The 27,737-nt window shown below is 37.5% G+C and overlaps 1 protein-coding gene across 1 annotated transcript; it reads right to left on the reverse strand.

The window, feature by feature from the left end:
• Positions 1-24,218: 24,218 nt before the first annotated feature.
• On the reverse strand, positions 24,219-27,347 carry LOC127132210 (protein PHR1-LIKE 1). The gene is made up of 8 exons (XM_051061112.1): positions 27,081-27,347; positions 26,103-26,688; positions 25,836-26,001; positions 25,675-25,751; positions 25,560-25,599; positions 25,033-25,090; positions 24,822-24,891; positions 24,219-24,747 (listed from the first exon to the last, which is right to left on the reverse strand). The coding sequence occupies exons 2-8, from the start codon at positions 26,649-26,651 to the stop codon at positions 24,448-24,450; spliced, it is 1,260 nt and encodes a 419-aa protein (XP_050917069.1). The 5' UTR covers positions 26,652-26,688; positions 27,081-27,347; the 3' UTR covers positions 24,219-24,447.
• Between the last annotated feature and the right edge of the window lie 390 nt (positions 27,348-27,737).

The raw sequence follows: 27,737 nt of genomic DNA on the forward strand, positions 1-27,737 counted from the left end.
GCTAAAACTTGGAAAGCAAACACATATAATATTATTATAATTTGTTTAGTTAAGTTTGACCCATTGTTTTAACAGTTGGATATTACAATTATCCCATCGCACCTTACCAATATATAGATCATGCACCTCGCGTAGGCGAAACCTACATTATCCATTACTAGTCTTGATGAGTGTTAAAACTTGGAAAGCATAAACTTAATATTTAATTTTGAGGGAATTGCAATTTTTCTGATCTTACCGGCTTGTTTATCATATAAACCGCCTCTCACATGCATCAACATACATTCACATGCATCAACATACATACAAACACAATGAAACAGTTATGGCCCCTAGCGTAATTGTTCTCCCAAGCCAATGAGAGAACCTAAGCTAACCTACAACGATCTAAGCTTCTCCAAGCAAGATCTTCAAGGTTGTCCTCCTTTGGCACTGACTTCTTTGCTTTCTTCATATCATTACATTACATGAAAGAAACTCGTTTTACATACGAGGGAGTGAGATGAGAAAAGAAGTTACATTTGGGAGATTAAGAGAGAGGCACGACACGCAGGTCGTATTTTAAAAACCCAAAACAAAACAAAGGAAAACTAAGGCCATAACCGATCACCACAAGACAATAATAAACACTTTATTATTATTATAATTAATTCTTTTAATTAATTAAAATCAAATTAAATTTCGACGACCGATCATCACATTTTAATGAACAATTCATTTAAAATCGATGTCGCTTTTCGTATCAACACTTGACACTTTTAAAGCACTGAGTTAGCCGAATGGGCGAAAATTTCCTTGCGTTAACCGGTTAACCATATGCGTTAACCGGTTAACACTGTTTTGAAATCTGAAAAAATTGTTTTCTGCCTTGCGTTAACCGGTTAACCAAATGTGTTAACCGGTTAACACTGTTTGGAAATGTCTTGGAAAACTGTTTTCCGCCTTGCGTTAACCGGTTAACCAAATGCGTTAACCGGTTAACACTGTTTGAAAACTTAAAAATTTTATTTCGCATTCCATTAACCGGTTAACCATACGCGTTAACCGGTTAACACTGTTCCAAAAAGTTTTTAGGAAGCACAACTCTTGTGCGTTCAAACCCCAATGCATAACTCTCTGACAACACAACCCTTGTGCCGTCACTAACCCTAATGCACCAATTTCAGACCGTCAAACACGTCTCGATTATTAATTCAGTATGATTGATCAACACGTCATTGCTTCACCATACTAATGTCGGATCAAGAAGCAAACGACCATTGATCGCTTAAAGGAAAACAATCATCGAGGTTTTGAATGAACGAAACAAGAACATTATATCATATATAATGTATTTTGCATCAGGGTTACATATATCACATATATGTAACTTGATCGATCTCAATTTAACCTTTGATTCATTATGTTTTAATCATATTATTACATAACAAAAACAAATATCAGATTCATGGTTTCGTAAGTGGCTCTGATACCACTGAAGGAGAATTGCCATCCAAGGTGCAGCGGAATTTAAAAACTTCTCCATTTAGTGATCCTTACGAATGCGCATGATCAGTGATAGAATCGTTACCTCTTGTGGCAATTCAAACCTTTGGTGCAGATCTCTAATAATGATCAAAACCTTTGATACAGATCCACGGGGCGATCACGAACGTTGAACGATGACAACGTCTCTACTCAGTCCACACGAACGGATTCCTTCAATCGCAGTGCTAGCTGTTTGTGAATGAAGGCTTTGAGTGAGAGAAAGAGAGATACGAAATTCCAACTCTTCAGTTGTGTTGTATTCCCATTCAAAGCTTCTGCACAATAGCTCTATTTATAGAACCACTTGTGTGGGCTTCAAGCCAAAAAGCCCACTTAAGTGCATTTTGGCCTATATCTCATAATATGCCAAAATCACTTAAGTACTTGGTACCTTACCATATTTCGTATTCTACTTAAGTACACCGTACCTTACGATGTTCCTTAATTATTCTATCTCTCATCAATCCGTCCTTTGTGTGTGACCCTATAGGTTTTCGCGGCGTTGGCAATTATATTAAATCACGCATTTAACATAATAAACAGTGAGCGGTATCTAGCAACACATCACTGCTACCCAAGTCACGAAAATGTCATGTGATCTGACAAAACCTCCTGTGATAATAATTATGTGTATAATTACCCCTTTGCCCTTATGTCTATATTGAACACAAGGTATAGACCGTGTCACCCTTGTCCAGTTCAATATTGGGCCCATAGACATTTATCCTGTTATGCAGGATTGGCAAATTCCATCTAGGACACTCATGTCCCTCAGCATGCTTCGTGGAGTACTCATCAACTGTCTTTATGGTCATCCAATTACGGATAACGTTGGATCAGTAATAAGGCACTCAACTCTACATCTAGGATCCATAGTGGTTTCAGGTCGAAGAGTGGTATACACTATTATCACCATGAGAATAACTTATGACACTTTGCATAACTTTCTATATAGTATTCTCATAGTGGGTCAATCCGGTATAAATATTACTCCTAATATTCATACCTATGTTTAAGACTTGATAACTCTTTATCCATGATCCATGAGATGTGATCATCAGTCTACAAACATAATAGTCTTAATGCTTTAATGTTATCCCACTTCACATTAAAGCTCGACTACGGATACTTTAAGAACAGTGCCCTTATATTTACTGTGTTCTCATGATTAAGTCACACTTAATACATTAAACGGACTATCTATTCTAGGGACTTTATTAATCAACCATAATAAAGAAAATGCCTTTAAATAATTCGATACAAGTACCAAAAGTATTGGCCTCTAGGGCTTACACCAACACTTGTAAGACCCCAATTTTGACCCTAAGATCCCTCATGCAATTTCATCATAAGCACTAGCATTGGGATCATACCTTGGCATCCTCCTTACCCCTCTCTCATTGTATTTGTTTTGGGAGAGATCACCAAGAACCATGTGATTTTATCATACTTGTATATTATCATTTTACTAACCAAAATACCAAAAATATGTCTTCGCATTTGCCTAACTCTTTTGTAGGTAGGGCATGATCACATTAATTTATCAAGTCCATATCTAGGGTTTGAGGCCCTCATTACAAATAGAATAACCATGAATTGATACAAGAATGGTTATGAGCATCATATATGAGTTCCATTGATTCCTAAATGTTGTATTGATCAAGTTTTCTTCAAGAGTTTGGAGGTGATTTGCCTTGGAAACCCTAGTTTGTATGGGTATCTTGAGTAACTTCTCCAACAAGCCATCTCACCAATTGATAAAATTTCTGAAGGGACACTTTAAAGTTCATCATATTATGCATATATGATCTACCATGAGCCAATAAAGTCAAAATAATTGAAGGTTAGCAAGTTGGTTGATGGTGGTTGGCCAGATGAATTCATCTGATCAAAACTGGGTCTCCCTAGGCCCTATCTCCTTCAATTTTCACCATATGAAAATTATTCTAAGAGAAAAGTTACTCTAAATGACTTTCCAAACAACTTTCATGTTGAGACCTAGATCTAGTTTTTATTGGAAAATCATTTTTCTATGTTGAAACATTATATGTCATTTTGTCTAAACCCTAATTTGAAAGTCAACTTCCCAAGGCCATAACTTGATCAATTTTTATTATATGAAATATTTACAAGTTTCAAAATCAAATTCAAGATGTCTACTTAAAATTTTATGTTTGGAGTGAGAGCTAATTCAACTTTTATGAGCATGTGATATGAGGATACATTATAGGTCATTTTTTACCTATACCATTGAACAAGTGATTTTTCCAAACTTCAAAAATGAATAACTCTATCATTATAAATTCAAATGACATGAAATTGGTGACCATTTTGAAGGTCTTTGAAATATATACAACTTTGGTGAAGACACTTTTCTCATTTGAAGCTCACATAAAACGTTAAGCAAGGTGGAATATTGAGATATATGGCTTGACACTTAGAAAATGTTTCAACATGTTGAAATTTCCAAACTTCCACCTTCAAATTCACCATGATCCAAGCTCCAAATGGAAAAGTGTTAAACATCAAACTTGTTCCTCTTGATCCAAGCTTTCCAAATAACCCAAGTTCATGAATTTTGGATGAAGTTTGCTAGGTCTACGCATGGCTTTAACAGAGTTATACCATTGGAGGAAATCAAATGTCCAAAACTCCATTTCACATTGCCTTGCCAATCAAGCATCATTTGAACTTCAGTACAATTGCAATTGGATCAAAAGGGATTGCTTCATGGGCCTGTACACTCCCATGAAAGCTTGTGCATCACATTGCCAAATTTAGCAAATTTTCAAGTGTGTAATTATCAATCCCAAATGCTATAAATACATGGCCTCTAAGCTCATTTCAAACACACCTTGCGCGCCAACTTTGCCTCCAATTGAAACCCTCCCATTCTAAAGGAAAACCTGATAATTTTCAATCTGAAAATTGAGTTTGAATCTCAACTATTTGGAGATTCAAGAACTCCAGGTTCCAAAGCCTTGCACAATTGCTAACACTCCCTGCAGGCTTCTCAAGTGTGATCAGATCGTGTTTGTAGCAAGCAACCTCAAGTTCTGCACAACATTGAAGGTAATTTTCAAAAAATTTAATCTCTTCGATTTTCTCATTCAATTCTCTTGGATATTTGGTTGTCTGAAGTCCTACAAATGTAGGCAAGAAGATTGAGTTGCTTGGAGGTCAAATCGAAGCAACTCAGTTGACACACCTCAAAATTCAACTCCTCATATCTTTCTATATATGTGGAGTTAGTTAAAATTAAGGTCATATTCGTGCTATACGCCATTTTTTCTTTCAGATCATGTCCTCCTTTTTTATTTTGGTGATGGTTGAGGGTGGACCAATCCGGTGAGGTCCACCGGAGAAGAAGACCGGAGCTCTGGCTCCGGCGGTGCGTTAGCACATCTCCCAGCCACAAGATCCTTTCAAAATATTGTAATCCTGAGCGCCCATTGTGATTACCCTTGGTACAGTGTGCTGACTCATGTGTTTGGTGGAACGCGCGTTTCAGATCACTTGATCTGCCACCTCAATTAATGAGGGAGATCAAGTGGTCCACACTTTTTTGATTTTTTTATTTTAATTTTTATTCCTTTGATTTTCATTAATTCATATTAATTTTAATATTGATCCAAAAAATATGAGAGTTTCACCAAAAAGATTCAAATAATTTCCTCTTTCATATTTTGAATTAAAATTATTTTTTGGATCATTATTAATATTTTTCATGATTTAATTGATTTTGTGAATATTTTTAATTGTTTAAAAATACTTTTAAGTCTTTAAAAATTCTGAAATTTTTTCTCCAAGGTCCTTTGACCTTGTTTGACCTATGATAAATCTCATGCCCATTTCTTTGGTGTTTTGATGAGGTTTTAGGAATTTGCCAAACCTTATTTAATTTAAATGCCTTATTTTAGTATTTTTAATTTGAATAAATTCCAAATAATTGTGTTGACCTATTGTGATGGTTTGTGTAAGTTTGACTCATGTTGTTGGGCCTTGGTCAAGGTTGATTTGACTTTGTTAAGTTAATATCATTGGATTTAGGGGATTGATGGAATGTACATTCCATCTCCCAAAATGAATGAATGATATTAATTTGGTAAAAGTCTTCCTTCTTTATGCATTCATCTCATTTGGCCTATGATATCTCTAAGTCCTAAGGCTAGTTGATTGCAAAATCAACATAAGTATGGATAAGATTAGGCCACCTCTTTTGCATATTCTTTTTGTGTGTGGTATGTTTCATGAGCATAGTCCATTATACTAAGTCTCTAACATGCATTAACACCAAAATTCTATTGTCCGACCTCAAATAGTTATGACTTCTACATAAGTCCAATTACGATTGCTTAACATAACGCTAAATTTTTGACACAAAAGGCATAGCATTCTAGTTAGTGAGATTGTAAGTCTCCCCCCTTTCATGTTATTGTGTGGAAACTTGACATTTTTCCCTTCCTTTGGAAGATGTCTTGGCTCAAGGATCCATGCTTGTGATAAGTGGGTTGAGTGTTCTCCAAAGAATGACTTAAAATGAAAAGCAAAAGCAAAACAATACTAACTTCTATCTCATTAACAACTAACATTTAATTTCAAGTCCTTTATTTTAATGCACTTTAATTTTTTTAAGTTATATTCATTTGCCATTATTCATACCATTCTAATTGTTTATGTTAGTGCAATTTTCCCTTTGTCCATTTGGACCATATTGTGTGATATATCTTGCTTGTGTATATTTTATTTGTTTTTGTGGTCTTGGTCCATTAATGTACATAATAAGAACAAAAACCCTAAAAAACTTTTGTGTGGACTGTTGACTTGATCTGGGACAAATTGGACTTAGAATTTAGGCAACCTCCCTATGCTAAAGGACTTAGCCAATGCCAACTTTTGTGAAACCAAGTGATCTCAATTTGAAACTTCATCTGATACATCATTCAAGATCCCTTTGAGTTCATCTGTAACATGATCATTGTGAAGCTGTCATTTTGAACCTGTGACTTATGAAATTCATCTGTTACATGGGCTTAATCTGAAGAAGATCATGGAATGGCTAAGCTTGGATGGGGCTATTTGTATTTGATGCCTTGCTCTTCAAGATGATTTTGTATGCATTGTTTGTTGCTTGATTCTAATATCCAAGGGAATTTGGGGTTTCTATATGGCATTCTTGCCTATTGCATTGCTACCCATCAATCAGATCTTTTCAACTCTTAACTTTTAATTTTGTGCATAGGATTATGTTAGACTATGGCACGGATCTAGAAGGGGGGTTGAATAGATCTCAATTAAAAAATAAGTCGGCGCTACCAATTTAAATTTGGTTTTGAAAATTTGTTTTAAGTGCGGAAGCGGCCGAGGAAAATATAGTCTAAAACGAACTGTTATTGGAAAACCGGATATGCGTCAAGCCTATGGATTAGTGATAATGTGGAATAAGAATCACTACACTAGTCACACAATCAATGATTTGTTTCACTTACTAGGATTCCTAGTTCCAATGATTCAAAGAGCAAACCAAACTAGATACACAACTAAGATAATTTTGGTTTAGGCAAATTATCAAACACTTGGTGTGTAAAAACACTCCAAGTGATATTTATGTTGAGTAAGTGATTCCAATTAATCTAGTACAATATCCTATTGTACTTTGGATTCAAAAACAGATTTTTAACCTCTTACTCAATTAATATCAAGGTTTGACAAAAGTGCTTATACTAAAATCACTTAATTTTTAAGCTAAAAACAATTATGCAGAAAATTAGAGAAGGCAAGGATTTGATGAGGCAGTTCCCCCGTCGTCCTCGCTTCGGGGTACGTCTGCCCTCAATTCTAAAACTAGAATTGAGATGATTTAATAGATATCACCTGTTGAATTTAACCGTTTATACAAGGATTGCAAAGCAAATATACAACAGAACTCTCAAGACGTTGAATGTTGCTTCCACTCCTTGTTCCTTGATTCAAGATGAATCAAGTCCTTCGATTGTTGTTGATAGACCTCCGATTCCAACCCCTTTGTTGAATAACCCTCAGTTCTTCAAACCCTCGGCCCGGCTGATCTCAACTACAACAAATCGAACCCGAATTCTTCCCTTCAATATCACTGAATCCGCTACTAGACTGATGAAGACTTCCTCTTCTCAATCACCTTCGCTCAGCTGAAAATTGATGAAGCAATTCGTCCAAAAACCCCCAAAATCAAACCTATCTTGGAGGACAAAACCCTAAAGATTTTATTCAAGAAAAAACCTGTCACAAGCTTCAACCCGAACCGGATTCTCCAATCACGGCTTCGAACCTTATCACCTTTAACCAATCACACAACACCTCAAAAATGGTTGTGTGTAGTTGATGTGTTGTGAGATGTTGAAGATGAAGATGAAGAATCTTGGACACCTATTTCACTTTTTCTTGTTCTTTGAACACTTGAAATCAAAATATCAAAATGTTTGTTGATACAAGTAACTTGAAATTCTATTTATAGTAACCAACCAACCAACCCACTTAACAGCTTTTCAAACAGAGTGGGAAACATCAGAAAACTGAATTTGCGCACAAACGGTCGACCATAGCAGGACTATGCGTCGACGCATGGCCTGCAGTTTTGGTCAAACTGAAAAAATGCTTCAGTATGCGTCGACCATAGGTCGGCGTGCGCTGACCCATGGTTCATGCGCTGACCCCTGCGGTCGACGCAAGCATCTTGTGCGCTGACCCGTGGGAAAAGCGCTGTGTTCATGCGCTGACCCGTGGGGAATGTACTATGTCATGCGCCGACCCTACGGTCGACTCATCCCCTGCAGATCTGCAAAAAATAACATTTTTGTGGTTTTCATGCCTTTTGTCATGACCACACTTTGTCCACATATGTTGTACAAAATATAACAGTACAGATGAGCAATGAAAAGGATATGATAGGTGATACGTTGCATTTGTTTTGTAGAGGTGGAATCGACATTGCCGATTCATCCATGGTGGTCATTTGTCATCATCAAAACCTATGATTGTATGTTGTATGATAGTTTGCCCTTACATACTCCCCCTTTTTGATGATGACAACCTGTGTGAAACCAAAGAGAAAACAACATGCAATATTTACACATATTTTACACACTTACACATATTTTACACACTCCCCCTTTCTTTTGTAATCTAAGACTGTCTAACAAATTGTTGTGAATATCATCTTGGCTTTGGTTTGGTACATGGTCTTCTCCCCCTTTGACAACATCAAAAAGAGAAAAGGAACGAGTAGTCAACGTAACATAAAAATACAACAGGAGATAACAATATCAGATAACAATATCACACCAAATATCATTACTGAACGATAATCATTAATTAAGCGGAGATAATCATTAAATTTGATTTGCACAAACAAGCATAACAGAAAAAATGAATGTAGTCAAACAACAAAAATGTAGATGCATATGCAGTTCTATGTCCTAATGGCCTCGACCTCGACGGGGACGGATATCCGGATTTCTGTCAGGGTCTGCCAAGGAAGTCATTTGGTCAACAACACTGCTCAGATAATTGAGGCCCACATCTACTGATCGCTCATGTCGTTCAAATGTTTCGGTGAATGCTGCATACCGATCATTCATGTTGGTAGAGAGGTTATCGATCCTCTCATTTTGTGCTTGAAGCTGACTGCATATGTGAGCATAGTGCTCATCCTGAGTTTGTATAAATGATTGTTGAGCCAGTTGCATATTTCTCATCATATCTAAAAGCTCAGACGAGTTGCCTTGTTGCGGAGGAGACGGTGGAGATGCTTCAGCACCATGTTGATATGGCTGATAGAATTGTCGTTGCGTTGACCAGCCCATATGTTGCCATTCACCCCAGCCACCCTGGTTGGGAGCATTTTCTTCAGTTGAATGTGAACTCTGAACCCAAGCGGAGTGATTATAGTCGTGTGTGTCCGCTTGTAGAGGACTATCATGCTGGTCAAATGCTTGTCCAACTCCTTCTTCTTCATTTTCCTCTTGATCTTCTTCTTCACTTTCATCACTTTCATCATCTTCTTCAACATTCGTAGGAACAAACCCTCGGCGAACAAATTTGTATATTCTCCGCTCATCACACCAAAAATATCCCATCATAGACAAAGTTTTTGGGCTGAATTCTTTGTCTGAGGAAATGGAGGTATACGGAAAGGACGAATAATCAACGTCAGCTGCCGTAAGGACCTCTTGAATGAAAGATCCATAGGCCAGAGTCGTTCCTCGTCCGGAGTCTCGTAAGCTGAACATCCTACTAGCAATGTAGTAGGGCCAGTTTATTTTCCGTTGATTATTTAAGATGTATATAAGATGAACTTCAGCTTGTTCAACTCGGGAGAGACCACCCTTCTTAGGTCGCAGTATGCGTGACACAATCCACTGGAGAATGCGCTCACCTGTTTTATGTTTCCCGGCAGTAACAGTTGGTGGAAACGCGTCACTGTTTACAATGTGGTCCGGGTAGGGTCGTTTCAGCATAGCGTTCAGAGCGCTCTTAAATTCATACCCTTCGATTGTGTTAGAATCAGTTACCTCAGCGAGAGGATTTTCATCAGCAGCCACAGTCGTGTCAAAAAATTTATTCCAAACGACAGACTTAAAGGATACCTTTGTTGTGCCGATTCTGGAGTGAAACCTTTGACCACGAAACTTGTCATGAAGACAGGTGTAGAACACACGGACCAGGTCCTCACTATATTTGGCATTGCATTCTAGAAAGTTGACAATGCTGTGATACTGTAGCAGAGACATGATTTCTACGAGATGCATCCGCTCTGCTGTGAGTTTGTAGAATGCATGTTGCCGCACAACTCCTCTTTTACCAATGTCTTTGTTGAAGGTGTCGACATGTGCTGGTGGAACTAATGACACAGCGGTGATGGGTAAGGAGGCAAAGGACGTTTCCCTTGATCTCTTACCGGTAGGTCTTCAGGATGAGGAAGCCATGGGTAATGGTTCTGAGGCTTTTTGCAAAAGAGAGAGTGAAGGTTGGTGTAAGTGTGTTGAGAATGATTATCAAGAAAGAAGTTTGCCCTTTTTGTAGATGAGGATTTAGGGTTTTGGGAAGAGGAGAGACCAAGAGACAATAGGCACTAGGTAGATGCAACTTACAATGTAATGAGTTGAATGCACAATGAATTCAAATTTGAAATGGTAAATGCATGGGAAGTTTGAAGGTTTTTCTGCCGAGAAAAACTGAGTTTTCGTGCGATGCATCGACCATACACTATGCATGCGTCGACGCATACTGTTTGGATTTTGAAAAATAGAAAGATTTTTAAGTGTGCGTCGACCATTGCCCTGTTACGGTCGACTCATACAGGCAAAATTTCCAGTTTTTCACTTTTCTGCACAAACGCTCACATGTTTGATGCATAAATAGAATGCCACACAACATTAAACATCCAAAGAGATACGTCATATATATATACAATATTATCATGTAGTACAGCTATTTAACCATGAAAATTTGGAGAGAGAGAGAGAGAGAGAGAGAGAGAGAAAGGTAAATGAACAGTATCACCTCGATGTCGGAGTAACTTGATGAACAATAAACTTATGCTTGCAACAACATCAACTTGTTAGAAGTACAAGATTATAGTCTTAAATGAAATAAGATAAAACCATCAATTTATAATGCCCGTTCCAAAATATCGAGAATACCAAGTTCTCGGCGAATATGAAAGAAAGGCTCAGTAGCTAGCGGCTTTGTGAAAATGTCCGCTAGTTGGTTTTTAGTGTCAACATGTTGGAATACAACATCGCCTTTCTCTACATGGTCCCGAAGAAAATGGTGTCGAATTTCGATATGTTTGGTGCGAGAATGCAGCACATGATTTTTGGTAAGATTAATGGCACTTGTATTGTCACAGAAAATTGGAATACGTTCGAGTTTGAGATTAAAATCCAATAGTTGTTGCTTAACCCATAGGATTTGTGCACAACAACTACCGGCGGCCACGTATTCCGCTTCGGCGGTTGACAAAGCAACAAAAACTTGTTTCTTGCTATGCCAACTGACAATTTGAAAATAAGTGACAAATGCCACTAGTGCTTTTCCTATCCGATTTGCAACCGGCAAAATCGGAATCGGAGAAGCCTACCAATAAGCAATCATTTCCTTTGGAATACCATAGTCCATACTTCGGAGTACCGGATAGGTATCGAAGTATCTGTTTGACAGCTTTTAGATGGGATTCCTTGGGACATGATTGGTATCTTGCGCACATACACACGCTAAACATAATGTCGGGACGAGAAGCAGTAAGATAGAGAAGAGATCCAATCATACCTCTATACATTTTTACCTCTACGTCCTTACCGTTTTCATCTTTATTCAAGTTTGCACATGTTGGCATAGGGGTGTCAATGGCCTTAGCTTTTGCCATGTCAAATCTCTGGATGAGGTCCAAACAATACTTTGTTTGACTCACGAATGTTCCTTCATTGAGTTGTTTAATCTGCAAACCGAGAAAGTATGTGAGCTCCCCCATCATACTCATCTCGAATTCACTCTGCATAAGATCAGAAAATTCTCTCACGAGATTCATGTTAGTAGACCCAAATATAATATCGTCTACATAAATTTGTACTAATATCAAGTGCTTTCCTTGACGTTTAATGAAGAGAGTTGTGTCAACCTTTCCTCTTGAGTAACCTTGATCGAGTAAAAATTTACTTAGTCGCTCATACCAAGCTCTAGGAGCTTGTTTGAGACCATATAAAGCCCTTTTTAGTTTATAAACATGATCAGGATACTCATGAGATTCAAAACCAGGAGGTTGTGCGACGTAGACCTCTTCACTTATGTGACCGTTAAGGAACGCACTCTTAACATCCATTTGGAATAGTTTAAAGTCTTTCGCACAAGCGAAGGCAAGGAGAAGGCGTATAGCCTCGAGTCGTGAAACCGGCGCATAAGTTTCCTCATAGTCGATGCCTTCCTCTTGGTTATACCCTTGCGCGACTAAGTGCGCCTTGTTACGGGTTATTACCCCGTTTTCGTCCAGCTTGTTCCTAAACACCCATCGGGTGCCGATTACTCGATGACCTCGCGGAGGAGGGACAAGGTCCCAAACCTCATTTCTAGTGAACTGATTTAGTTCCTCCTGCATTGATAAAAACCAGTGTTCATCGAGTAGGGCTTCTTTAGGGTTTTTAGGTTCCATTTGCGAAACGAAAGCGAAGTGATAACAGAAATTACTTAGCTTCGATCGAGTTGTAACACCCTTTGAGATATCTCCGAGAATGTTGTCATTGGATGGTCTTTGGGAGACTTCCAAGCTTGAGGGAGATCATCGTTTGAAGGCGGATGAGCTACCTCGGTTTCCTCATGGTGTACATCTTTATCCTCCTCAACTTTGACTTTGTCGGGTTGATCAATCCCCGGCTCGCCACCTTTGAGTATGTCTTCTGTAGATGTACCTGCACCATGAACAACACTACCCTTTCTGACGTTTCTCGGATAGGATTCATCAAAAGTGACATGTACAGACTCTTCCACAGCAAGTAATCGTTTATTATATATTCTATATGCTTTACTCGATTGAGAGTATCCGAGGAAGATACCTTCGTCGGCCTTGGAATTGAATTTGCCCAAGTTTTCCTTTCCATTATTTAATACAAAACATTTGCAACCGAAAACATGTAAGTGAGAAACATTTGGCTTTTGCCCTTTTAAAAGCTCATACGGTGTTTTATTTAGAATGGGGCGAATGAGCACCCTATTCAAAACATAACACGCCGTACTAATGGCGTCGACCCAAAAATATTTCGGTAAACCACTTTCGTTAATCATTGTTCTTCCCAATTCTTCCAGAATTCGATTTTTACGCTCTACAACCCCATTTTGTTGAGGAGTACGTGGAGCGGAGAAGTTATGATCGATACCATGGTTACCACAATATTCTTCAAATAAATGGTTTTCGAACTCACCCCCATGGTCGCTTCTAATTGAAACAATGTTTGTATTTAATTTATTTTGGGAAAGCTTAGCAAACCTTTCAAAGGCGGCGAACGTATCGCTCTTGCTTACTAAAAAGATAGTCCAACAAAATCTAGAAAAGTCGTCCACTATTACGAAACCGTAATAATTTCCTCCTAGACTTTTAATCCTAGATGGCCCAAATAAGTCCATATGAAGAAGTTCGAGAGGTCTCGTTGTTGAAACGATATTTTTGGATTTAAATGAGATCCTCGTTTGCTTCCCTTTTTGACAAGCATCACAAAGGTGATCCTTGGTGAACTTTATTTTGGGGAGACCTAAGACTAGATCTTTTGAGACTATGTTGTTTAGTAAGTCAAAGTTAACATGTGCTAAACGCCTATGCCATAACCATGAATCTTCACTCATTATTACAAGGCATTTGTCATTTGTTAACGATACTTCGTTCAAGTCTAACATATAGACATTATTCACTCGCAGGCCATTAAACATACTCTTCTTATCATCATTATGTACAATTTTGCAACAATCTTTTGAAAACGATACATTGTATCCTTTGTCACATAATTGACTGATGCTAAGTAGATTGTGTTTAAGACCTTCGACAAGCAATACATCAGAAATAGTAGTGGAAGAAGGGTTACCTACACTACCTTTACCAAGTATTGCTCCACGGTTGTTGTCACCATAGGTTACATATCCTTTCTTCTTAGCCACAAAGTCAATAAAGAGTGATATGTCTCCTGACATATGCCTTGAGCATCCACTGTCGAGAACCCATCTTCTCTCGGTAGTCTCGAAGCATTGTACCTATGGAAATGCAATTAACACGAGAAGGTACCCAATGGTTTATTGGGTCCTGAATGGTGAGGAACAAAATGGTTGCATTTGGGCAGCCATTGATAAATGCCTTTAGGAACTAAAAATCTCCTAAATCTGCATTTAGCAATGGAGTGGCCTTTCTTGCAACAATAAAGATAAGAGAAGTTTACATTTTGATTGCCTTTGCTATCTTCATCCTTTATAACATATTTATATTTTTGATATGGATTAACCATACTTTTTCGAAAATTTGATTTATCGATAGCAAAGGTAATCTTGGGCTCAAGAGCCTTGTCAAGTTTGGCCTTTAGATTTCTTACTTCACCTTGCCAAATATAACAAGTATCACACCCAAAGTTCATCATTCTACTTCTAAGGTCCTCACAACCTGCTTTTGTGCTTTCTACTATAGAAGCCTTAAGTGCCTCAAGTTTCCTTTCGGATTCTCGAATTTTTTGTTCTAAATGAGTAAAAAAATTGTTATTTGAGGCAAGCCTTTTAAAGGCCTCTTTAGCTTCACAATGTAAAGTATCAAATGCAGCTTGTAATTCATGATGATACATACTAGAGGATTTTTCATATTTAGCATGTCGTACCTGTTTCTTTTTGTTCTTTTGATGAGCAGAGAGACATAGGTTTGCATTTTCATCTTCATCACTAGAACTTTCATCATCGGAGGAGTCGCTATCGCTTTCCCAAGCTATGTATGCTCTCCTTGGCTTTGATGATTTCTTGTGTGATTTGTATGATTCCTTTTCCTTTGTCTTCTTGTTCATCGGACAGTCCGGTTTGTAATGATCGGGCTTTCCACACGTATAGCACGACCCTCTAGTCATTTTACCTTTTGAGTCATCATTTTTAGAGTACCTAGATTATTTCCGGAAGTTTACCAAGTTCTTCTCGGAATGTTGGATGTCGTTCTTTCGCACGTAACGATTGTAACGTTTAACGATTCTTCGCTCTTGTCCTCTTCTTCTTCGTCGCTCGAGGAATAATCACTTTGCTCTTTTGCTTGGGACTTTGAGGAGGAAGTCTTTAGAGCTATCGATTTCTTTTCACTCACCTTTGCTTTGTCCTTCTTTTCTTTCTTTTCGTGTTGTTCTAGGCTCAAGAGTACTTGTTCGTGCTCTTGTAGTTTGCCAAATAATGTTGTCAAGTCTAATATGGTAAGATCATTTGCTTCTTTGATGGCGGTCACTTTCGGCTGCCATTCCCTGTTAAGACATCTCAAAATCTTATTAGTAGCAACATAATTGGAAATAGGCCTACCTAATGAGTGTAATCGATTGATGAGATGAGTAAATCTCTTTTGCATGTCAGCAATGGTTTCCCCTTGCTCCATGAAAAAGAGATCAAACTCTTGTGTTAGTGTGTTGATTCTTGCCAACTTAACATCGTTCGTCCCCTCATGGGCGATTTGTAGTGAATCCCACATGGCCTTAGCAGTAGGACAATGGGATACACGATAATATTCATCTACACCTAGTGAGGAGATTAGGATATTTTTGGCTTTCCAATCGTAATTGTATTTTCTTTCATCATCATCAGTCCATTATGCTTCGGGCTTTGGCACTAATTCATCATTCTCATTGATCATGGTTATTTCAATTGGACCATTGAGAATGACGTTCCATATTTTTCTATCTATGGAATTTATGTGCACCCGCATACAGTCTTTCCAATAACTATAATTTTCACCATTGAAAACGGGAGCTCTATTGTAAGCCCCTTTAGGTTCGTTAGCCATTTTCTATCAAAGTTATATTTTGAAGCACAGAGTGAACCGGAGCTCCTGATACCACTTGTTAGACTATGGCACGGATCTAGAAGGGGGAGTTTAATAGATCCCAATTAAAAAATAAGTCGGCGCTACCAATTTAAAATTGGTTTTGAAAATTTGTTTTAAGTGCGGAAGCGGCCGAGGAAAATATAGTCTAAAACGAACTGTTATTGGAAAACCGGATATGCGTCAAGCATATGGATTAGTGATAATGTGGAATAAGAATCACTACACTAGTCACACAATCAATGATTTGTTTCACTTACTAGGATTCCTAGTTCCAATGATTCAAAGAGCAAACCAAACTAGATACACAACTAAGATAATTTTGGTTTAGGCAAATTATCAAACACTTGATGTGTAAAAACACTCCAAGTGATATTTATGTTGAGTAAGTGATTCCAATTAATCTAGTACAATATCCTATTGTACTTTGGATTCAAAAACAGAGTTTTAACCTCTTACTCAATTAATATCAAGGTTTGACAAAAGTGCTTATACTAAAATCACTTAATTTTTAAGCTAAAAACAATTATGCAGAAAATTAGAGAAGGCAAGGATTTGATGAGGCAGTTCCCCCGTCGTCCTCGCTTCGGGGTACGTCTGCCCTCAATTCTAAAACTAGAATTGAGATGATTTAATAGATATCACCTGTTGAATTTAACCGTTTATACAAGGATTGCAAAGCAAATATACAACAGAACTCTCAAGACGTTGAATGTTGCTTCCACTCCTTGTTCCTTGATTCAAGATGAATCAAGTCCTTCGATTGTTGTTGATAGACCTCCAATTCCAGCCCCTTTGTTGAATAACCCTCAGTTCTTCAAACCCTCGGCCCGGCTGATCTCAACTACAACAAATCGAACCCGAATTCTTCCATTCAATATCACTGAATCCGCTACTAGACTGATGAAGACTTCCTCTTCTCAATCACCTTCGCTCAGGTGAAAATTGATGAAGCAATTCGTCCAAAAACCCCCAAAATCAAACCTATCTTGGAGGACAAAACCCTAAAGATTTTATTCAAGAAAAAACCTGTCACAAGCTTCAACCCGAACCGGATTCTCCAATCACGACTTCGAACCTTATCACCTTTAACCAATCACACATCACCTCAAAAATGGTTGTGTGTAGTTGATGTGTTGTGAGATGTTGAAGATGAAGATGAAGAATCTTGGACACCTATTTCACTTTTTCTTGTTCTTTGAACACTTGAAATCAAAATATCAAAATGTTTGTTGATACAAGTAACTTGAAATTCTATTTATAGTAACCAACCAACCAACCCACTTAACAACTTTTCAAACAGAGTGGGAAACATCAGAAAACTGAATTTGCGCACGAACGGTCGACCATAGCAGGACTATGCATCGACGCATAGCCTGCAGTTTTGGTCAGATTGAAAAAATGCTTCAGTATGCGTCGACCATAGGTCGACGTGCGCTGACCCGTGGTTCATGCGCTGACCCTTGCGGTCGACGCAAGCATCTTGTGCGCTGACCTGTGGGAAAAGTGCTGTGTTCATGCGCTGACCCGTGGGGAATTTACTATGTCATGTGCCGACCCTACGGTCGACTCATCCCCTGCAGATCTGCAAAAAATAACATTTTTGTGGTTTTCATGCCTTTTGTCATGACCACACTTTGTCCACATATGTTGTATAAAATATAACAGTACAGATGAGCAATGAAAAGGATATGATAGGTGATACGTTGCATTTGTTTTGTAGAGGTGGAATCGACATTGCCGATTCATCCATGGTGGTCATTTGTCATCATCGAAACCTATGATTGTATGTTGTATGACAGTTTGCCCTTACAGATTAGTCTCTTCATCTCCTCCGCATTTCTTTAATTTCAAAATCTATTCCTCCTTTCAAAAAAACTTCTTTGTTTGAACTTGTTATTTTCTAAACTTTGACCACTTTGCAAAAGATAGAAACTTTGGCCTTATGCCATTGCATTTTCAAACTTCTTTTCTTAATCAAACTTGTAAATAGACTTAACTATACTCGACCTCAACTTTAAAAAGAAAAAAAAAAGAACTAACTCATTCAAACCATTTCCAGGCCTTTGTGCCCTTAAAACTTAATTTTGGTTAAAAGCAATACATCCACTTTGAAATTTGTATCACGAACTACGAGGTTTTGATCCCTCATTTTTATGTTGGTACGTAGGCACAAGTCCGAAGGTCTTGTCAAACACAAAAATATAATTAATGAATTCTTTTCTCATCCCCTCACTCTATTTGTTTGTAAACATAATTTTGTACAAAATACAGATGCACATAAAAAAGGGCTCCCTAGGAGTACCTAAGACACTTTGGATGATAACACCTTCCCTCTGTGTAACCAACCCCCTTACCTGTAATCTCTGGCATTTTATTAGTTTTGATTTCAAAACTTCTTACTTTTTGGTTTTGTTCGTACTTTTCCCTTTTCCCTTGGAAATAATAAAAGCGCGGTGGCGACTCTTGTTATTTGATGTCTAGCTTACCCATAGCTTGATGATCATGAATTTACCGCTACAGGTATCTCGAAGAAGGAATTTTTCTCTTTGACGCAACCATTATTCATCATGTATTAGCATACTGGCTTATGAGCATCCATTTCTCTTTCCGTAATGCTGTCGGTATCTTCGACCTCTGTGATCCGGTCGAACTCCCCGGACATCACAGACACCACGCCGACTAAGATATCTAGAGAAGCCTCAGATCCTGAGTCAAAATTATCAGTCAACATTTCATCTTCAGTAGCCATTTGATTATATCTTTCTCTGGTCGCCTCTGTTGGATCATTGAATTTTCTTTTGTCGACACTTGAGTTTTCCCTTTGTCTCGCAGGCACGTTGGTGCTAGACTCAGCTTTGTCTTTTTCACCAGCATCTCTTTGGTATTTCCTTCTCCTCTGCTCCCTTATCCATTGAGACCTTGTCATAGGATTTTTTCCTTTATAATTTTCAGAGACATGAGAGGTTCTCTTTTCGTCCTGAAATTCCCTACGGTAAGCTAATGACGAACCTCTTTCGACTTTGAAGCTCTGCCATTTCCCTTGACCATATTTCCTGCCATCTACTGGCTTTACCCACTTCCCATTTGAAACTTTAGCACTAGTTTTGAAAGAAATGGGTTTAGTAGCAGGACCTTTTCGCTTTGCTTCACCAAGTTTCACCATCGGCCATCTTGGATCATGGTATCTCCTTGGGTCGAAAGCCCTCATGCGCTGAACAGCCTGTTGATTTTGAAAATCTTTGTGACCCCCTTGGTGATTCGCCCTCCTTACTCCCTCGAGATTTTGGGCCGCCTTCTTATCGAACATAACACTGCACCGAGGGCACAACATGACTTCCGATTGCTTCTTCTGGCACCGTTGGAGGAAGTCAGACAACTTTTCGTCCTCTTTGAGGAAGGTGATTTTTTTATATTCTTCCTATCAACATTCATTGTCAACTTCCATGGAGGTCTCTTGGGATATCTCAACCATATTAACCTCCATGTTAACATTCTCGGTGATGTCCAACTTTTGGAATTGTAATTGAAGGCCCTCAATGGCCTTATCTATCTGCACGAAACCATCAACAGTTTCCTTGGTTACTATTATCAGATCAGAATCTTCAGTGATCCCAGCGTCAAAGACATTAAGGCTCTTGTTGGTGGCATCTTCCACAACTTTTTGAATGAATTCATTAAGAGATTCCTGATGTTCATTGATAAAGTCTTCAGTGACTTCAGTCATGTCAAAATCGTTAGTGACTTCGACTAGGTTCACTTCCTCTGGCTCCGTATAGCGGGCATCAACCACTTGCAGAGGATCAGAGTCAATCTTCATCTTACTCCGAGTTTTGTATCCAAATTTGAGTCTCCCTTCTTGGATGGAATTCTACACAAGATCCATGAAAAGAAAACATTGAGATGTTTTATAACCCAGAAAACCATGGTATTTGCAAAAACCTCCTTTCTTTCTTTGTTCTAAAGGAGGTACTTTAGCACCCGGGGGTACTATCATTTGACCATCCTTAACTAACAAATCAAAATTTTTATCACATTTTGTAATGTCGAAAGTATAAGTTTTCTTAGGAAATTTATCACTCTTTTCTGGTTTAATAGGGTTCTTTCCATTCGAAGGGGCCAAAGCCTTACACGCATAAGATGGCCCTTGCTTCAATTCAGCAAGGTCGATCTCATTTTCATCGAAGTCTGAATGTCCGTTACAGGACCCTTCATCATCATTGCTGAAATCGACATAGGATACCCTTTTATTCTTATTTTCTCTAGCCTTTTCTTCCTTCAAGCATTCTAACTGTCGAACCCTATCAGCCAGTTGGGCCATATCTCCCAGATACTAGGTATCTAACTTCTTCCTAATCGAATAGTCAAGGCCCCCAACGGCCATTTCAACCAGTTCATGCTCTGGAACTTGCGTAAAACACCTAACTTTGAGTAATCGAAACCTATTCAGATAGTCATCAATTGGCTCAGTAAAATTTTGTTTGATACTAGCCAATTCCTTCAAACTTATCTTCGTTTGTCCCATGTAAAACTGCTAATGGAACATTCTCTCTAGTTGATTCCAAGTATGGATTGAACTTTGTGGGAAGGTGGTGAACCATGTGAAGGAATTCTTTATGAGAGAACTTGGGAAAAACTTTATCCTAAGGTTCTCATTGTTTGACATGTCTCCTGCCTCAGTTAAATATCTAGCCACGTATTCGATAGTGGATTCAGTAGTATCCCCAGAAAACTTAGTGAATTTGAGGATTTTTGTTCTAGAGGGTGCTTCTGTCTGGAAGATATACTCTGACAAAAGCGATGTATAATTTGGCATTCGAAGGCCAAAGTTTACCCCATTTCGAATCATAATCCTCTCGACCATGGCTACTAGATTATTATTTGCTGCCAAACCGTCACGTCGAATCTGCCGTATGACATTATCGGCGTTTTGGTTTCTATTTACCATTACTACCCTTGGCTCCCTTTCTCTGGGAATTTGTGGTTCGATCCTAGGGGGTCCGACTCCTACTTCCTGATTCACTTGCGGTTGATTTTGTGGGATCTGGTTGATAGTAAGGTCTTCTTCGAAGGTTACCCCCTAGTTTTCTCTTACCCAGTCCCTAGGAGGGTGTCGATGAGGCTGTGGTACACCCAGGAATTCAGACATTCACGCCACCTGCGTTGTCATCTGTTGATTTGACTGAGCCGTATTTTGAATCAGAGGATTTAATATGGTGGTCAACGTTTGGGTCAACATTTGGACCATCTCATGGTTGCTTTCGTCCATCTGTTGTCTCCACACTACTGCGGAGTTATTGGTAAGACTAGGTATTTGTGTCTGGTGTCTCAAACCTGAAGATTGGTTATTTCGACCCATGTTAACCCCAGATCCTTGTACTGGAGAGTTTATGTTAACCACTGGTTCTGAGAAAGTCGAACTAGCACTATGTAAACTTGCCATCACTAAAGTTGGCATTCCATATGGCTATTCTCGACCACCAAATGGTATCGAGAAACCAGGGGTACTAAAAGCCTGTTTGGAACATTTCCAATTGGTGGGGGAGTATGTGGAGGCCCCCTAGGCCCAATGTAAGTTAAAATCGGTCCAGTATGGGAGATTGAATGTGTTGGCATCGAACTCTCCATAAATGGAACCGTTTCAGACACGTGCATTGTGGCCGTGTTCGCCCCTATCGAAGAAGAATGGGGTGTTATGTTGTTGGTTGATGGATTTTGAGAATTTTGAGAATTTTGGTTATCTAGCGCATTTAAATTCGCCATCCTCGTAGTGAATTCTCTCCTTGGTCTATGTTCGTTGTTTATGGCTACTTTACCACTCCTTAATAACATACAACGAATTCTTTCCGAAAAAAGGAGAAAATGAATGAACAACCAGAAATAAAAACAATTTCAATTTTCTGAAAAAAAACGTTAGCACCATCCCACTGGGCGTGCCAATTTGTTTACAATGAAAATTGGTAAACAACCGCTGATCTTCCAAATTATTAAATTCGGTTACTTACAGGATCGATCGGATTGATCCTAGGACATATGCTAATTGTTTTAAAGTAAATTCTAGTAAAAATGAACACTTTGATAGTGTCTGTGGCAATGACGATTAAAACTTAGACAATAAAAGACTGATATGAATTAAAGAGAAAGATTGTAAAAGAACTGATGATAACCAAATAGAAAAGGAAAATGTTTGAAATAAAGAAGTATTAAGACTATTTGAACTGAAGAAGTATTAAGACTATTTGAAATGAAGAAGTAAAGATAAATTGTATTGCTTCAAAATAACTGACGATGGTGTAAACAAACGTACATTTCTTAATTTACGGTTCCTCTTCACACGGGTACTTGGTAAATTTTACAGACTCTGTACACACTTTGACACACCTCGATCCTAACACTAAGACCTTATATTTATACTCAATCGAAATAACTGTTTCTAACGGCCCTTCAATCACGTTGAGACACATGGCACTTTGCATGAATGCAACTATCCATTATGCTCCACGTGTATCTTCAGCAGTTTCAGATAAGAGCAAAGTTTCCTCCTTTATTTGAATTTTGAATCTCCAATCGAATCCGTCGTCAAAATATTTGAAGAAATATTTCTAAGTCTTGATTGCACGCTGATCCCTGTCAACCAGGGACTTTCAATAGGATCTTCCTAATACCATATTCGGTCGAAACATCTTCATTGGTCGAAACATCGTCACATGGGATTTCCATTTTGGTAATCCTAAAATGGGTGTCGAAATTATGAGCTAACAATCACCAAGGGGAATTATCGTGCGATGTTTCTTTGTAATTAAAATGTTGTAAATATTTTATCATCATAGTAGAAGACCGTGATTATGTTCCGATGGTATCATCCATTGAAGAGTGCATGTAGGCAAAACGAGGACGAATACCGAAACACTATATATCTTTGTGTATCTTTCTATTTCCCTATCCTTTTACTTTACAAGCATTCATTCATATTTGCAGTTACATATATGCAAGTTTGCATTGATTGTATACCATATAAATTGGACCGTGCTTATAACGACTTACTGTATAAGCTTAGCTTTGTGGTGTATCGATATTAAGGAATCACCATGAAGTCAATTATGCATTTTTAAGAATATCTAAATAATGTGTTTTAAATTTGTTATGTTGGTTGTTATGTAAGTGACTTGCACTAGAAGCAATCAATATCATGGTAACTTCATGTACCATTTCATATGGATCGATTTATTAAGATTCTTCCAAGCTCTCGTTTTGTGTTTTGCTTCCGCGCTTCTTAAAATCTTCGATTTCGTTTTATGGCACCTATAAAGTTTTTCAAATAAAAATTATTATTTTTTATTTATTTTAAATTAAGGGACATCGATATAAAATTGTGTGATTAACCAATTTCATGATTTTATTAACCTAATATTTTATATTTCATTAATCAATTTTGTTTTACTACTAAATTATTTTGAACGTTTATTGATTAACTTCGTAATTTCATTAAGCAACATTTTACTTAACCAACTTTATTTTATTACTAAAAATTATTTTTAATATTTACGATTAATCAGCTTCATCATTTTATTAACCAACTTTTTATTTTTCATTAACCAATTTTATTTTACTACTTAAAATTATTTTTAATATCTGGAGTGTTTATTAACTAACTTCATCACTTCATTAATCAACTTTTTACATTTCATTAATCAATTTTTTAAATTTCATTAACTAACTTTATATTATGATAAAAATCATTGTTCATACACTATTCACGGACAGTGTTCACGATCAGTGTTCATACACATATCACTATTCACGCATTATCCCAGTATAGCGGTTTACTAAATTTATATTAATTTCCTTAATGTGTATTTATCATAATTATTTGTATCTTATAAATATAATGTAAAGACACTATTGTTAATAACACACTTGTTAATGACATAATATAAAGATTCTAATTTTTCTCCGTGACTTTGACTTTCTCTTATTTATTTATATGAAAAGGAGCTTCCAATAAAAACAAGATAAATTACATTTATTTACAACCTGAAACCATTTATAAAAAATAAAATAAAAATAGGAACCCTCAAGTACAGTAGATAAAATGACCATCTTAGCTAGGAGATAAACAACCTTAAAAAACGTAAAAACCACATTAGTTGAAACATTCTAGGATCCAATAATATATCTACAAGTTCCATGGAGTCTAAACATGTCCAATAACATAAAAGAACAAATATAGGGAGTGGAATTAATTTCATCCCAAAAAATGAACTTAGTCATTGTTAGCTACTGTTAAAGTTGAGTATATCATTATGATAAGCAGGAGAAGCGTAAATTCGAGCATAATTCTGTAGAAGCTATCATTGAATCTTCGCTCGTTTTGTCGGGGGTACTGCAGAAGACTGATCATCTGTACTCTCATGTTCATCGGTAACTTCATCAGTTGACGTTTCTTCAGTGTTGCATTTTAATTCGCCGCGTTCATCATTTGACGTCTTTAAACTCTCTACAGGAGAAGGTATCGCCGTGTCCAAGAGTGCAGCAGAAGGCGCGTTAGAAGGGGGGGAGCCCTTGCTGCCACCTATCTGTTTCTGTTTCTCAAACATCATCTGAAGATGTTTCCCTTGGTTTTCAATTTGAATCTGCAACTTCCTTTGAATCTATATAACAGATACAATGTCAGAACATGCCAGAACATGAAAGTTCATTGGTGTCTGGTGAATTAATCACATACCTCAAGCTGTTCGTGAAGCCGTTTCTGGAGGTCCATCTGCAACCGTAATGCTTCGGTGATGCCCTTACTCCTGCAGCCATAATTCAAGGCAAGATTATATGCAATCTTGCTCATTTTGAGGTAAAAAAAATCTTATAGACCAATTGTGTACGATGGAAATGTGAATAATAGATATCATCGAAAAGCTAAAGAAGTTAGAGAAATGACTCACGTTTTCAAGTCTAGAGATTTCATTTCTTCAATCGAACTCATCTTTTTCTCAGAAGTTTCTGCAGGTACAGAAGAAGATCTCATTGACCATTCATATTCTTACTCATATTTTCACAAAATTTGAGTGGATTTTTTGGTGTGTATCAAATATTGTTCAAATGTAACAAGAATGGTGGAGAACCTTTGGATGAGAGAAAAGTAGATAAACTTTTGGAGTTTTAAATAAAAGAATATAATTGAATTTTTGCTTCTGAAGCTTTTCTTTCTTCTTTACTTTTCCTTTTCACTTCAACAAATAAGACTTTTTCTATTTTTAAAATGGTCTTTCGTGTTTCGTTCATATCTTCTTTTTCTCAAACCCAATATATAGGATATGAAGAAGAAAAACGCATACAAGAAAGACATTTGAAATTGAAATAAAACATCTTTCTCGATACTTTAGGGGTAAATAAGGCACACACAAAAAAAATACTTGGAAGCAGAACCGGCCGTATGAACAATAGAGATTATAAGTACACTTTTGTATACCTTCTGGTGATTCAGGTTTGTATCGGGCCGTTCTATACTTCTGAAATTAAAAGAAAAAATAATTTGTTAACAACATTAGGCTAACAAAATCGAGGATGAGAAAAGCTTAATGTACCTGCAGGTGGCTTTTCACATGGTAGATGGTAAGACCCTCAACATTCATCAGATTCAATACACCTTTTGGAGTGGCCTCTGCATGTTAACATCATGAGATGATGACAAAAACGTTCCAGCGAGAATGACAAGAAGGATGAGATTGGGAAGAAGTAAACATACTCTCACTACCACCAAGCTGGTTAACTGCTTCCACAAAGGCCTCGTGAAGCTCTGGACTCCATCGCATTCTAGGCTTAGTTTGAGGTGCAGTCGATGCTGATGCTGAATTACAAAGATCCTTAACTTCGCAAGACGGTGTATGCTGCTTCAGAGAAACCTGTGTTGCCTGCATCAAAAGAGTAGGATATGTACACAACAAAATTAGAATTTAGACTGTTAGCAGAGATTCGAAGCATTGTTCAAAATCAGATTGAGAAACAAACAAACCTTTGGTGTTGGTTCAGCAACATTGTCATCACCAAGAAGTTGACTCCAATTTGGATGAGGAGTATCATCGATTGTCATTAGCTGGTCAACCCACTCCCCGAAATCAGAATTTTTAACATTGCCTTCGCTCATGTAAGAGGCACTGTTTTCCACCTGATCATGCTGGACAGAAAAAATTTCAGGAAAACAAACAATATCCTGCAACGGATCTGGTCCCCATGAAATATCATCATTTTCTTGCGTATGAGAAGTGAACGCTGTTGAGTGAATTTCCGATGACACATCGTCCCCTAATGTCTGAGAAGTGAAGGGAGAATCTTGATATTGCCTATCATGCTGTGAATCGGGAGAAAAGGCGATGCCGCCAGGACATTCAGCAGTGGGCGAAAACACCTGTCTAGCACTTCTGATCGGATTTGACGGTGTAGCTTGCAGCAAGGCAGGATTCGCAGTCAAACCCCCAACAGGTGAACGATGAAAAGAATCCGAGGGTTTCATATACGTCCTTTCCATAAGAGTGGGGAAAACCGGCGAAGATGAAGAATGCATAGCTCTCGAGGCTTCAAGTGAATCACCTTTGTCTATCCTGATTTCAATATAAAAAACAAGTTTGTATGTCAACGTGTCTGTGTCAGAGTCTATGTTTCATAATTAGCAATCTCAACGTGTCAGTATCAGTGTCTGATGCGATGAACAAAGCATATAGTCATGAACTAACTAACAGACATACATGTCTGTAATCTACTATATTATAAGTTGATACTAATAATGAAAATGAACGCACTCAAAGACCTAACCAGAAAACACCAACATCTCAATGGGGTTAATTGAGTCCACCCAATCAAAAACAAACTATAATTTACAACCCAACAAAAAAAAACTGAAATTTAAAGAGATGAAAACATAAATTGCTGGTAACTTAGTCAAGTTGAAAAAAAAGCTGCTGTGATGTGAAAAAAAGCGGGCAGAAGAACTTACCTATAAACGGCAATGGAATCTATAAAGTTGAGAATCGAAAAAGAATGATGAATTGAAACAAGAGAAGGAGTTGGTTGTGTTTAGGTTGGTTTGTTGTTTGTCGTGTTTAACTAAAACAAACAAAACCAAACTCTTATGATTCTCTCATAGTTTCTGATTTGTGATGATAATTAGGATGACGATGATGATGATTATGATTATGACAGCCTATTTCTCTCTCTTCTCTCATTCGACAAACAATTACACAAGCGCACCAAAGACGCTATCTTGCGCCTCACACACGTGTGGATATTTATCCGTGTGATACTTTCGCGCTGATTTCTTCATATCGTCATCTCAAACAAGTTGTTGACTTTTATTTTCAGAAATAAATAGAATCGTTTTTGTTATGCGGCTCATAATATCTCATTTATTTATTTTAATGGATATATCTTATTTATTTATTTTTAAAATATAAATTTTACCTAATAAACTATTTAATCAAAAAAATATAGAATTTTTTACTCATATACGTTATATTTTTAAAAATAATTTAGTTTTCAAATAATTTTTCAAACTATCTCAGTTAAAAAAAATTAAAGCGTAGGTGTCAGACCAATTGACGTCTACCCTTAATTTTTAAGAGAGGGCGTCAATTCAATTGGCTACAACACATAG

This window comes from Lathyrus oleraceus, chromosome 3, assembly GCF_024323335.1.
Source record: "Lathyrus oleraceus cultivar Zhongwan6 chromosome 3, CAAS_Psat_ZW6_1.0, whole genome shotgun sequence".
Lineage (NCBI taxonomy): Eukaryota > Viridiplantae > Streptophyta > Magnoliopsida > Fabales > Fabaceae > Lathyrus > Lathyrus oleraceus.

What these genes read in the sequence shown, in the direction of transcription:
- LOC127132210 (XM_051061112.1), bottom strand. Translation starts at nt 26,651, where the DNA reads ATGCATTCTTCATCTTCGCCGGTTTTCCCCACTCTTATGGAAAGGACG. An exon ending in TTGCTGAACCAACACCAAAG is followed by an intron (nt 26,002 to 26,102) that starts GTTTGTTTGTTT and finishes CTTTTGATGCAG; the next exon opens with GCAACACAGGTTTCTCTGAA. An exon ending in GGCTTCACGAACAGCTTGAG is followed by an intron (nt 24,748 to 24,821) that starts GTATGTGATTAA and finishes TCTGTTATATAG; the next exon opens with ATTCAAAGGAAGTTGCAGAT.